At 39.6% G+C, this 15,202-nt stretch overlaps 1 protein-coding gene across 2 annotated transcripts in view; it reads left to right on the top strand.

Moving 5' to 3' along the window:
* The window catches only part of LOC124605514 (origin recognition complex subunit 2), a 108,486-nt gene that overhangs the window by 12,221 nt on the left and 81,063 nt on the right, over positions 1-15,202 (top strand). For both annotated transcript variants that reach the window (XM_047137255.1, XM_047137256.1), the window contains one exon: positions 8,715-9,140. In XM_047137255.1, the coding sequence (XP_046993211.1) occupies positions 8,715-9,140 (426 nt within the window). The remainder of the gene's footprint in view (positions 1-8,714; positions 9,141-15,202) is intronic.

Here is a 15,202-nt window from a genome sequence, read left to right as displayed (position 1 = left end):
CAGCTTCAATAATGGAGAGGAAAGGTCATTTTTCCCTCTAGTGTTGTAAGTATGAACATCACTGTTCTTCACGAATTGAGATGGATTATTTACAACGAATTTCATTAGTGAATATATGTACTCTGATGGTGCAGTTAAAAATACATAACTCCTTGAATAGGTGCCTACATGACGTCCTTGGGTGCACACCACTAATTACCCTCACTGCTCTCTTTTGTGCAGTCAATACTTTATGTCTAAGTGGCGAGTTACCCCAGAAAACTATTCCATAAGACATTATTGATTGGAAATATGCAAATTACGTTAGGAGGCTGATCTGTTTATTACCAAGACTAGCGATTCTATGAAGAGCGAAAGAAGCTGAACTTAATTGTTTGAGAAGTTCAGTAATATGCTTCTTCCAGTTCAAGTTGTCATCAATGTGAACACCCAAAAATTTGGAGAAATCTACCCTGTTAACTGTGCCCTGTTCATGTGCTACATCAATTGTCGATATGACTATTTGCTGTACAGAACTGGATATAGTGAGTTTTTTCAAATTTAAGGGAGAGTCCATTTTCTGAGAACCACTTAATAATTCTTTGAAAGACATCCTTAAAAATACCTTCAGCTGCTTTTTCTGGAATGGGATTTATTATAACACTCGTGTCAGCTGCAAAAAGTACTAGTTCTGCTTGCTGAATGTTAAGTGAGAGGTCATCCACATGAATAAGGAACAGCAGAGGACCCATAATTGAACCCTGTGGGACTCCTGTTGTGATAACTCCCCATTCACTAGGATTTACCACCTTCCCAACATTATTTGTGTCATTCAGCACAACTTTTTGTTCTCTGTTCGTCAAGTATGATTCAAACCAGCTGTGTGTGTAGCCATCAATTCCATAAAACCTGAGTTTTTCTAAGAGTGTGACATGATCCACACAGTCAAATGCCTTGGAAAGATCACAAAAAATACCAACTGGCGATAATTTGTTATTTAGGGCTTGTGCTATTTGATGGTTAAATGCGTAGATAGCATTCTCGGTCAAGTAACCCGTCCGGAATCCGAACTGTGACATGCTGAGTAAATTATTTTCACTTAAATGTGAGACTACTCTTGAATGCATAACTTTTTCAAATATTTTAGAAAATGAAGTCAGCAATGAGATTGGTCTGTAATTATTCAAGTCACTCTTGTCCCCTTTCTTATGAAGAGGTTTGAGAATTGCATATTTCAGTCTGTCTGGAAAAATTCCCTGTGCCAGTGAAGCATTACATATATCACTGAGGGCTCCACATATTAAATTAGAACAACACTTCAAAATTCTGTTAGAGACTCCATCAACACCACATGAGCTCTTGTTTTTCAGTATGTTTATAGTTCCCTTAATTTCAGTAAGGGATGTTGGTGCTATTTCTAAACGCCTAAAGTCCTGGGGAATGGCATTTTTAATATATTTTTTTGCTTCTTCAACTGAACCCTTTAACCCTATTTTTGCAGCTACATTCCAGAAGTGATTGTTAAAAATACTTGCAACTTGTGAATTATCACTCACAACATCATCATTTAGCTTTATTGCTATGGTATGTTGTGCACTGTCAGGCTGCCCCGTCTCCTGTTTGACAATGTTCCATATAGTTTTAATCTTATTATCGTCATTATTAATTTCTGTCAGAACACACAAGCTTCTCGACTTCTTAATGACTTTCCTTAAAATATTACAGTATCTTTTGTAGTAAGCAAGTAACGTCAGATCCTGACTTATTCTGGCCTGTCCATATGTTTCCCTCTTCCTCTTACACGATATCTTAATTCCCTTAGTAATCCATGGCTTACTTGCCTTTGTAATGGCTTTTTTGGATAACGTTTCAGGAAAGCGACTGTCAAATATTGAGACAAATTTACGGAGGAATAAATTGAATTTGGCATCAGCATCATTTTCTGTGTATACTTCATCCCATTCTACCTCTTCAAGGCTGCTCTTAAAACTCTGTATCCTGTTCGCATCAATAAGCCTCCCTGCCGTGTATGAGCCTACCTGAAGCCTGTAAGGTGCTTTATGTGTTATTTCCATTAACTGTGCATCATGATCAGATAGCCCATTAACAACTGGGTACACATTAATTGTTTCTGCTTGAGCACTGTTTATGAAAATGTTATTGATAAGTGACCTACTATCCTGCTGCACACGAGTTAGAAAATTTACAACAGATACTAGATTGAAACAAACAAACAAAGATTTTAGAACATTTTTCCTATCCATATCTTTTAAAAAATATACATTCAAATCACCACAAACCACTAACTGCTTCTTTTTGTCTGACAGGTAGCTCAATAATACCTCTAGATTTTTCATGAATAGCTGAAAGTTCCCTTGAGGGGATCTGTAGATTGTTGCAATTACTATAGAAGTATATTGCAGTAGCAACTCACAAGCACATGCTTCAAGGATCTGATCTACACAAAAACTATTTGTTTCAATATTTTTGACTTTGTGTCCAGTTTTTATATAAGTAGCAACTTTCCTTTCCATGTTGACTCTACATGAATAAGATGCTAATCTGTAATCCCTTACATGTAACTTCTCCATCCCTGCAGTTATGCAATTACACGGTGTTCAGAGAGGCACAAAACATCTATACCTTCAGAATTTACCCCATTTTCTAGGCATACAAAAAGCTCATCTATCTTATTTTTCAATCCTCTAATGTTCTGATGAAATACACAAATTTTATTTCTTTGGGTACTGTTACAGACATTATGGCACTGTTCTGTTTTAATCTCTTTCAATACTCACTGTCTGTAACCTGACTCTAACCTAAAAAATGTGTCCCTGTGACTCCAGTAATCACAGGTATTTTGTCTTGTGTGCATGTGGCTCCCCTTACATTTTCTGCAAGAAGATCAACTAATCTATCCGCCCCCTCCTATTCAGGCGCAGGCCATGACTAGTGCAACCCCACCTTCCAATTGCATCAACAGACACCACACAGATATGAGATTTAGCCTCACCGTGAGTCCATATGGCAAAGACGTCATCAATGTATCTAAACCAAACAAGGTTCTGAAGACTTATGGATCCCAGGAAAGCCCCCTCCAAGTTTGGCATAGGAAGGAGCTACTTGGGTTCCCATGGCTGTATGCCTGATCTGTTTGTATATCTGCCCCTCAAAGGTGAAGTAGTTGATTAAGGTGAGTAGGAAGGACGTCATAGGTTTGTAATCAGGTGTGTAGGAAATATTCAGCAGCAGACAGACCTGGTACATGGGTGATGCTGGTAAAGAGAGAGGGGCATCAATGGTGACAAGCAATGTGTGTGGTGGAGCAGGATGAGTATGGCTTTCAGATGATCTAGGAAATAGTTAGTATCTTTGGTATAGGAGGGAATCTTTGCACTCTGGGTTGCAGGTGCTGATCAACTAAGGCAGATATACATTCGGTGGGTGCTTGGAAGTCAGTAACCATAGGACGACCAGGATGACTGGGTTTGTGGATCTTAGGAAGAAGGTTAAAAAAGGTGGGGTGTGTGTGGTTTGGGTGGGGTGAGAAGGTCTATGGATTGTGGTGTTAGTCCTTGTGAGGGCCCTGAGGTTTTTAGGAGAGACTGCAGGTCAGTTTGAATCACAGGAATGGGATCTTGATGGCAGATGCTGCATGTAGAGGTGTCAGACAGCTGGTGTAGACCTTCACTGTCATACTCCTTTCGGTCAATTACTACAGCACTAGATCCTTGTCTGCTGGGAGGATAATGATGGAGTCATCAACTTTTAGGGAACATAGAACCTGGAGTTCTGCAAAGGATAGTTAGGATCATGTTGTAGGGGCCTGAGGAAGAATTGTGAAGCAATGCTGGATGTGAGGAATTCTCGAAATGCTTGTAAGGTGTGACCTTGAAAGTTGTGATTGCATTTGAAGCTGTTCAAGGCAGGGTTCAATGTCAAGTTTGCTGTTGGAAATGTTTTGGGATTGGGTTGCAAACTGATATTTACAGTTGATATTATGCATGAAGGAAAGCAGGTCCTTCATCAAAGCAGCATGATCAAATGCATGTTTAGTGCTGAAAGTGAGACCCTCGGATAATACAGATAATTCAGGAGGAGAAAGTGCTTTAGACAAGAGGGTGAGGACACTGTACTGTTGTGACTGGTTCCTGTGATTATGGGTTGTTCTTGGTCTTGGAGGCAGTGCTGAAGGCTGTGGGATGTTAAGGAGGTTGGCTCAGCTTGGTTTGTAGGAGAGAGGTGGTGGCTGATGGTGTGGCTGTTTAGGGAGCTGCAGAGGGACAGGAAGGGAAACACCACTATTCATGTAGTTTAGGAGAAGGTGGGATAGCTTTTTGAGGTGAAGTTTGGCATTTTGTTGCAGTTTGAAGCTGGCTTGGTGGATGATACCATCCAAGGAAACATGAGGCGCAGACACCTGCAGGATTTTGTTGGAGAAGAGAAGTCTGGTTGAATGGAGACTGGCTGATTAGGCATATACAGAGGATAGGCAGAATAATGTGAGCAGTGGTAGTTATGGAATGGTTGTTTTTGATCGTCAACAACACAGGTAAGGCATGTGTCGCGCTGGACTGTGTTTCTTCATTAAGGACTAGACATCAGTGCAGCTTGTTTATGAGTAGTGCACACTTTGTATTTGCATTCAGAGGCCAAGGTTGACGTAAAATGAAGACCAAACAGAGTTCCAAAGAGGGCCCGATTAGCTGGAGCATCAGTAACCAAAACAGCCAACATATTAAAAGTTTCAAGACCAACTGCTTCAGCAGTCATGACAGCCTACACAAAACATGCAAAGCCATCATTGTGTAAATGTAATAGTGGGCACAAATCAAACTAAATGAGAGACTAACACTAATTGTGTCAAAACAACACAAAACTACGGTGGCTAAAGTGACTGCAGAGCTCAATAGCCATCTTTGAGACCCTGTATCTGTTGACACTGTCTGCCAAGAACTCTACAAAGCGAATATTCATGAATGAGGTGCTTTGCAGAAACCATCAGTGACAACAACCAATGCAAAGAAGCGTAAAACATGGTGTCAGGAGCATAAATCATGGATGACTGATCAGTGGAAACACGTCATATGGTCAGACGAGTCAATCTTTCTGTTATTTCCAACATTGGCTGGGTTTGCATCTGAAGAACGCCAAAAGAAGCCTACAATCCTAATTGCTTGATTCCACCTGTTAAGTGTGGAGGTGGAAGTGTGATGGTGTGGGCAGCTATATAATGCTATTCTGCTAGTCTCATCTTTACTCTCAAAGACCGTGTAACAGCCAGCAATTGTGTGAATGTTTCAGGTGATCAAGTGCACTCCATGATTCAAATGTTTTTCCCCAACAATGATGCCATATTTCAGGACAATAATGCACCCATTCACACAGCCAGCACTATACAATCATGGTATGGGGAACATGCAACTGGACTGCAGCATCTTCCCTGGCTAACACAGTTCCCAGACTTTAAACATTATCAAACTCCTGTGGGCGGTATTGGAGCACAGACTCTGGAGCAGATTTTGGCCTCCGTCGTCACTATGATGATTTTACAAAAAAACCTCATGTAAATTGTGCCAATTCTTTTTGAGGTCATATGGTGGGAACAGAAAGACAAACATTCATTTTATGTGTATATGGATGGGATTGTTAATGCCAGTATCCACAATCAGGAAAATTTTGCATCAAGATACTACTGCCCTGAGTTAGCAGCACAGGAGTTAGAAGAGGTTCTTATCGAAGAGTGGCATAAAATTCCACTGGAGACTATACCATCAGTGTATGCCAATATTTCAAGAAGAATCACAGCTGTATTATGGGCAAATTGGGGTCCAGCTCCTTATTAATACACCTTTTCCAAGTAAGTACAGGTGTTCACACTATTTTGCCTATCCCCACAGATTAGCTGGGTAAGAGCAAGAGATTGCTGCATTTTAAACTGTAAAATAGCTTTGTGTAGAGTAGGATTACATCCAGAAATAGGGACTTTCAATGTTGAGCCTTTTGGATGAACTCCAAGGGTCAGGCAGGTTTCTAGAAACAGAATTTGCAGCCTTAGTTTTGATAGTGCTAAAGCATGTTTTCGAAAAGAATGGATGTAGTATGTGATGGGATTCATCAACAGAATTTGAGGACAGTTTGGAGTGTTGGAAATCATGGGAGTCACCAAAAAGATATGCAGAGCATGGATAAAAGATAGAAAACGGAAGAAAAGCAAAGAAAAAATTTAGAAAAAATTGAAAAATTGTACAAAAATTTTGAGAATAGACAGTGGTTAACAGTAGGTAATGAGCGGAGAAGAATTTCTCACTGGAAAAGTGTCTATACGATATGAAAAAAATGATTGAAGAAGGAAAAAAAAATCCATTGGGAAAGTCGTAAAAAGAGACAAAATTTTGAAAACTGGGTAAAGAGAAAGAGAAATCCATAAGAGAAAATATAAAATAAGTATCTAAACCTTCATACTTATGTTGGCTGCATTTTATACCTCTAATCATTGTTGCTACAACTGCCTCATGGTCACTGATACCAGTTTCAATATGAACATCCTCAAACTGGTAAGGACTACTTGTTCAGCCGGCCACAGTGGTTGAGTGATTGTAGGCACTTCAGTCCGGAAGCGGATGGCTGCTCCGGTCGCAGGTTCGAATCCTGCCTCGGGCGTGGATGTTTGTGATGTCCTTAGGTTAGTTAGGCTTAAGTATTTCTAAGTCTAGGGGACTGATGACCTCAGATGTTAAGTCCCATAGTGCTTATAGCCATTTGAACAATTTGATTTTGACCACTTATTCGCAATATTTTTTACTATGTTTGTAGACTAAAAGTAAAACTCAGCTTGCCCTTTTGTTACGTGATATTCAGCGAACCGTGGACAAAGGGCAACAAGCAGATTCCATATTCTTAGATTTCTGGGAAGTGTTTAACACAGTGCACCACTGCATAATGTTAATGAAGGGTTTAGGTTCACAGATCTGTGAGTGGTTCAAAGACTTCCTAAGTAACAGACTTCTTAAATAATTGTCCTGGACAACAAGTGTACATCATAGGCAGGAGTATTGTCAGGAGTTCCCCACAGAAGTGTGATGCTCACACAGCTGTGGTATTTTCGATTAAGCTACACACACTCCCAGTTTGTTCTAAATGGCAAGCACCTCAGTGAGCTCAGTATTTGTTGGCTGGATACATGCTTGGCGAACCCCGGTTTCCTGACCTGGGTGCAGTTGAATGCCACCAGTCTTGTGTAACTGTAAGCTGTGGGTGTGCTTCAGTGATCACATTGCAGTGTTGCTGTGGAACATTGTGTCACAGGGAACGGGGATGTTGTTTAACTGCCCAGATCATGAGGATGGTAAAGAGAGAGGGAGAGGGGGAGAGAGAGAGAGAGAGAGAGAGAGAGAGAGAGAGAGTGAGAGTGTGTGTGTGTGTGTGTGTGTGTGTGTGTGTGTGTGTGTAGTGTAGTGTGCACACACACACACACACACACACACACACACACACACACACACACACACCATTTGAATTGTTTGCATATATAAATTCTGTGCCTATCAGAAACATATACGAGGGCTCTTCAAAAAGTAAGGTGGCTTTTCAAATTGTGCGGGCAATGTACATTCGATTATTGATGTTTTTTTTCTTATGTTGGTACACATGTCCTACACATATTTTCACTTTCAAGTGTACAGCATACTACATTTGTTTTTGACAGATAGAAAGGTGAGATGTGTTTTAGTATGCTTGGTGATTTTCGATTATTATAAAAAAAGGAGCAAAGAATTTGCATCAAAATTTGAGTGAAAAATGGAAACAAGTGCTTGAAATTTTGACAGTGGCTTACGGTGAGTCTACTCTAAATAAAAAAATGGTTAAAAGTGGTACAAGCTCTTCCAAGATGGCCAAGAAGATGCCAACGATGAACCTCGCTCTGGATTCCCCAGCATATCAACAACAGATGATTGCCATATATGGACCTGACGCGACACGAATACGATTCCAAGCAGAGCATGAGAAGGATCTTGCCTCACTTATAGTAGCAGGATACCGTAGGTCGAAAAATGGTTCAAATGGCTCTGAGCACTATGCGACTTAACTTCTGAGGTCATCAGTCGCCTAGAACTTCGAACTAATTAAACCTAACTAACCTAAGGACATCACACACATCCATGCCTGAGGCAGGATTTGAACCTGCGACTGTAGCGGTCGCTTGGGTTCAGACTGTAGCGCCTAGAACCGCACGGCCACTCCGGCGGGCTGCAAACAATTCACAGTAGATAAATTCTGTATTCTCATAATGTTATGATAAACTCTTCTTCATAGTCAATCTCCCCTTCCAGTGAAAGTAATCATTAGACTTAGTTCTAAGCAGGCAAAAATGAATAAATTCCTCATCGATGATAGCTAACTGTACTGAAATAAGAGCCACTGACTAGCATTTGACGTGAACTCTTATTAAGTTCAATATAAATTCTGAAAATCTCAACAAGCTCATGGCAAACAATATAATGTAAACCTAATTACATTAACATTAATAGAAAATGATAGATTTTAGTCTTTTACAATTCACAAAATCTACCAGACAATAAGAATACACTTCTCTGCGTAGCAATGACACAAATCAGCTCATGACCCTTCACCTGTAGGTTGAATGAAAACCTATAGTTAATGTTATGTATTTGCGGCATAAGAACTGTTTGTCTGTAATTTCTTATAATTGTATTTTATTATCTTATTTATAGCTCTCCTTGGGGATGATAACGTCAAGGGGGAACAGATGTTTGGATTCCAGACACCAAAAAGGAGGAATGCTTTGGCGCAGAAAGCTTTGGAATCTGTGCAGACACCAGACCGGGAAGGAATACCTAAGGCACATGGACTCAATGGCCAGTTCCAGACACCAAAAAGAAGAAGTGCTTTGGCATCTGTACAGACACCTGACCAGGAAGGGGTAACTAAGGCACGTGGACTCAGTGGCCACGCCACCCCAACTAGTTCTCATACTCGGAGTAAAACCAGAACCCCTCAGCGAAGACTCTCTGTGTGCACTCCACTGAGGAAACTGAGGACACCGTCGAGGCAGGTTCAAACTCCTTCAACTCGACTGAGGCAACTTGATGCGGATACAGCAAAGACACCCTATAATTTGCGCAAGAGAATTGGAAAAAGTGAGTGAAATCCTTATTTATACATTATTACAAAACATTCTTGATAATCAGTGATTCACATATACTTCTATTATATCATATTTAGTCTTTAAGTTTTCTCCTCCTTCCATTTCTTGTTCTTCGTCTGATAGAGGGAGATATTTGATGTGATTTGTTATGTCTAAAGGAGGAAAACATTTGATTCAATCTGATCGCTAGGATGTCTGTCACTCATTTCCTTTTGATAGTTTCTTTAGCTTGAGCAACTGATGATTCGGTTTAATAATTATTTTGGTCATGACCTTTGGTAGCCAAACTCTTCCATCACTCTTTTATTTCATATTCACATTGATTTCTCACCAGAGAGACTGCTTATTTTTAAGAATTTCATTTATTTGATGCAAACTTTTATTTGTCTTTACAGATGTAATTTTCAGTCAAAGTAGCTAGCCATCCATTTAGTTCATAACATTCTCCATTTGCAGTGAAAGAATAAAACATCGTTTTCATATAAATTAACATTTCTTGTATACTATAGAATCGTATATATGCAACATAAAATCACCATGCTCACTGCCCTTAACTGAAATGTGGGGATGAACTGCCATCATTTCCACATTGTAATGATAATATATTCAATATTTCTCATTTACACAGCAAAAGGAAAATTTTCTCAAGAAAACTATAAAGTTACGAGACAAAATTGCTGGCCAGTGTTTGTCTTGAGGAGAAATGTCAGTACTGCTGATAGTTGCATATGAAAATACATACACTACCCTAGCTTTCACAACTGCATCTACATAGATACTCTGCAGTCATCTACATAGATACTCTGCAGTCCACCATACGGTGCATGGCGGAAGGTACTACATACTACTGTTAGTAGTTTCCTTTCATGTACCACTCGTAAATAGTGATGGAAAAACGAATGTGTGTATGCCTCCATATGAGCCTTAATTTCTCATATCTTAGCTTCTTGTTCCTTATACGCAGTGTATGTTGGAGGCAGTAGAATAATTCTGCATTCAGCTTCAAATGCCATTTCTCTAAATTTTCTCAACAGTGTTCTTCGAAAAGAATGTCACATTTCTTCAAGGAATTTCCATTTGAGTTCCTGAAGCACGTCTGTAACACTTGTGTGCTGTTCGAACCTTCCAGTAACAAATCTAGCAGCCAGACTCTGAACTGCTTCGGTGTCTTCCTTTAATCTGACTTGGTATGGAACTATACTTGAGTGTTGCCTGCACTAGTGTCCTATAGGCATTCTCCTTTACAAATGAACCACACTTTTGTAGAATTCTCCCACTAAATCAAGGTCAACCATTCACGTTCCCTACCACAATCTTCACATACTAGTTCCACTTCATATTGCTTTGCAACATTATGCACTGATATGTAAAAGAAGTGACTGTGTCAAGTAGGACACTACTAATGCTGTATCTATACATTACAGGTTTGTTTTTCCTAGTCATCCACACTACTTATATTTTTCTACATTTAGAGCTAGCTGCCATTCATCACATCAACTATAAACTTTGTCTAAGTCACCTTGTGTCCTCCTACAGTCATTTGACTTCAACACCTTACCATACACATCAGCATCATCAGTAAATAATTGCAGATTGCTGCCCACCCTTTCCGCCAAATCATTTATGTATATAGAGAATAATATCTGGGGCACTCCTGATGATACCCTCACCATCATTCTGGGTCTATAACTTAAGAAGTCTTCAAGCCACTCGCATATCTCTGACCATAGTCCATATGGTCTTACCTTCTCTAACAGCCTGCTGTGGAGCACCGTGTCAGACAATTTCCAGATATCTAGAAATATGCCTGTTGCCCTTCATCTATAGTTCACAGTACATTGTGAAAAAAGGGCAAGCCGAGTTTCACAGTAGTGATGCTTTCTGAAACCATACTGATTAGTGTACGTAAGATTCTTGGTCTCAAGAAAATGTATTATATTTGAACTAAGTATGTGTTCAAGGATTTTGCAGAAAACCGATATTAGGGATATTAGTTTTTAATTTTGTGGGTCTGTTCTTTTGCTCTTTTTACATACAGGAGTCACCTGCGCTTTTTCCAGTCGCTTGGGACTCAGCTCTTAGCTGAGTATGAGATTTGTGATACATGCAAGCTAGGTAAGGGGCCAGAGCCCTAGAAGACTCCTTGTAAAACAGAACTGGGATTCCAAATGGACTTGGTGACTTATTTTTTTCAACTCTTTCAGTTGTTTCTCTACGACAGGAATGCTTATTACTATGTCATCCATACAGGAGTCTGTTCAGTGGTCAAACAACGGCATGTTTGCATACTTCTCCTGCATTAATTATTTCTTGAATGTGAAATTGAAAACTTTGGCTTTCGTTTTGCCATCTTCAACTGCCACGCCAGACCGGTCAACAAGTGACTGGATAGAAGCCTTACAGTTACTTTGTGATTTTACATAGGACCAGAATTTTTTCAGGTATTCTGCCAGATCTTTTGGTAAGGAGTGAGCGTGGTAGTTGTTGTATGCTTTGTTCATAGATCTTTCCATAGGTGCACAAATCTCTGATAACCTTTGCTTTTTATCATTTGCATGTTCTCTTTTGAACCGAGAGTGCAACAGCCCCTGCTTCCTCAGCATTTTCTGAATCTCGTTATTAAGCTGTGGCGGATCTTTCCTATCCTTAATCCACTTACTAGGCACATAATTCTCCAGATCATGATTTACAAACTGCTTAAATAGTGCCCATAATTCCCCTATGTCCATCCTACTGGAATTAAATGATGTCAATTAACTGTTCAAGTGAGATGCTAACAACTGCTTATCTGCTCTTTCTAGCAGAAACTGAGGTGTATATGATGCGGGACAACTGGGAGATCCAGGAAGAACCGAGGAGTTTTTTCATCCGGGAGAAAACCGGGAAAAACCCCGGAATTTTTTAGAATTCTGGGAACTTTTCATTGTTGTAGTTTACAGTTAAATTTTTGTAATTTTGACTGGTAAGAATGAGTACTGTAACAAAGAATATTACTGCATCTCGGTGCTGCAGAATAATACTGCATCAATAAATCATGAATGAGAGAGAGAGAGAGAGAGAGAGAGAGAGAGAGAGAAAACTTAAGTTGCAAAGGAAATGTGCCATATACAACAAAACACAGTACTCATACAAGCATCTGCCAATAGCAAAATGTATCAAATGCTTTAGGAAGACTATGCAGTGCTTCATAACAACAATTGCCTCCGATGAACTTGATGTCACAACCGTTTCCATTAGATTCATTTGAGCAGTTGTGAGTGAGCTTGTACGCATGTGCAGTTGAGTCGTGTATGAGTAGTATCTTCTCCCACTTTTGGCTACAGAAATGTGGTTGTTAGCTGTATAAGCAGTAGCAGCAAGCAACCAGATGCTACCCAGAAAAATTTTACTGGCGTGCTCAAGCTCCCAGATTCACACATGCGCAACAGGCCCAGATGATTTAGGGAGCGGGAGGGCTAACCAGAGTATCTTCCCCAGGCAGCAATTTCGGGAGGGGGGGGGGGTCACCAAATTCATATTCTTGAAGAAAACAACCTTGTTTCACAAAGCGCCTAGCATCCAGCGCACATTGGTCTATCAGTTATTCATATGATTTTGAAACGCACCCCTGTTGGTTTTGAACACATTCTAAGTTGATTTCTGAATGAATCATAAGTTGATTTTTGAACGCGTGTATCACACATGATGTCACTGCCAGGGGAAACCCCATCACATCTAGAAATAAACTTCCTGCTGACAAAAGGGGACGGGGCTATAAGAACTGAGTAGAAAAAAGCCAAACGGGTGAATGCCAAGACTACCAGGATGGAAATAAATGACTAACAGCAATAACAGGTTTATTAGAATGGGGAAGGAGATGAAATGGGGACATCGCGCAAATTATGGAAGAATATGACATTCCAAGTTTATATAAAAATTTCTTACTACTACTTTTCGATCTTATGCTTGAGAAGCTGGAGCGTATGAATGAACTATTTCCTAATATAAAGCTCTCTGCTTGTAGTAGGCCTAATAGGCATTTCATATTGGTACTTTGTGAATTATATTCTGTTGTGTTATAAAAATGACCATTTGTGCCAAAACAGTCACGTTTATTTGGTGTGTGCTACAACTGCTGCAATATCAGGAAGGCCTATTTTGTAATCAGATTGAGAAACCACACCAGTCTTGGGTACTATTTGTATTAACAGCTTTTTCAGTATTAGAGAACGACATTTCATTTTTTCATGTAGCAAAATGTTTGACAAACTTTGATGAGGTAATAGATCCTTTCCCAGAAAGGAAAGCATTCCATGTAACGCTGTAGCAAGATTAGAGAGAAAAAAGATGTCAAGACTTAAGGATTGAAGAAATGTGTACTGTTGTGCTTGTCTTTTGTCTTTATTGGTTCTATGTATCAGTACCAGAGAAGGAAAGTTGCTACTCACCATGTAGCTGCGATGCTGAGTCGCAATAGGCACAACAAAAAGACTCACAAAGCAGTGTGGTTTCAGCTCTCTGAGACTGCAGACGTGTGTGCCTCTGAGACTGCAGACGTGTGTGCAAGTTGCGTTTACGTGAGTGTGTGTGTGTGTGTGTGTGTGTGTGTGTGTGTGTGTGTGTACTGCTGACAAAGGCCTTAGTGGCCGAAAGCTTTAATTGTGTGAATCTTTTTGTTGAATCTTTTTGTTGTGCCTATCGCGACTCAGCATCTCCGCTATATGGTGAATAGCAACTTTCCTTCTCTGATATTGTTACTTCCATCCTGGATTTTCCATTGTCTGGATCTATGCATCCTATATTTAATTTTGTGTCACACAAAACAGCAAGTTATTAGCTCATAGGCAATAGAGAGCGCAAATTTTCTGCCTCAAACGCTCGAGGGTGGGGAGGGGGGCCACTATCTAGTATTGCCCCAGTCCGGAAATATCATAGATCTGGGGCTGATGCACAGAGCACTCTTGAATTGCAGTGGGGAGGTGGGTAGTCTCCACATGACCTGTGTGTACATTTAGTGATTTTCTGTTTCCTCTTCATTTATTGCTCTCATGTCACATGAAAACAAAATGGATTTCTGGGAGCTATGAAGTGAATTAAAATACATTCACATAAATGCGGAAGGCTAAAATATGTTATTAGTTTCAGATTTTGTTTTATTTCCACCTTTCTGACAGTCAAGCACTAATTGCCTTGCAGAAAAATGAAGTTATTTTTGTCGGTTTGCTAAAGAAATTTGGCTTTTATTAATCTTTTCCACTGAGGCAGTCAATTTGTTTGAAACAAAGTGTTTAATTTCACACTGTTGGCTAGTTTCAACTGGTCGCTGCATTTCAAGTGCATGTTTTCATTTTCTAGCATGTGAGGCATTATGCCATAATAAAGAACCAAACATGAGATGATACAGTAGTGGTAATCCAAGAAAATTTACATCCGAATCTGGAGATACAAATGTGCACTTTAAGCCGAATTATGCAATTTAGTATTGTTCACAAAATTCTGATGCTCTTGAGGTATCCTCTAATGTCTTGTTTCTTTTATGACCCAATGTAAGACCTTTCAATGTTTTACAAACGTACAGGCTTCCTGCGTCATAGTAGCTGTACAAGCATGGTGATGCCTATTACCTGGTGCTCTCTGGCAACTGCTGAAATGAACCTGTTTCTAACTGGTCATGGGAAAATATTATGAATGGTTGTTTGAAAAGCTTTACTTTCAAAGTAAATTTCCTTTTACGCAAGGTGAAGTATGTGCGAGAATGTATGATGAATTTCTTAAATCACAGAGCATTTGACTCTCATTTAAAAATCAACTCTTTGAGGATGACCATTTAGAAGAATTTTATGTCATTGTTAAAAATTTTACTGGCACATTTGTGTGATTTATCTTAAAGTGTAACAAGTGCAAAAAAGATAAACATTATATGTGAAAGCTTAGCTTCTCTTGCTGCTTATTGATCTTAGTGACCAATATTATAAGTGAAAGCTTTTTTTTTTCTTGTAGCAACACTATGTGTATTAATTTAAACTATTAACTTTTACTGTTTGTGGGTTTGTGCTACTTAACAGGGATGTTGCT

Source organism: Schistocerca americana, chromosome 3 (assembly GCF_021461395.2).
Source record: "Schistocerca americana isolate TAMUIC-IGC-003095 chromosome 3, iqSchAmer2.1, whole genome shotgun sequence".
Classification (NCBI taxonomy): Eukaryota; Metazoa; Arthropoda; class Insecta; order Orthoptera; family Acrididae; genus Schistocerca; species Schistocerca americana.
The sequence above is the reverse complement of the archived record's forward strand: the minus strand, read 5'-3'. Positions and strand labels throughout refer to the sequence as shown.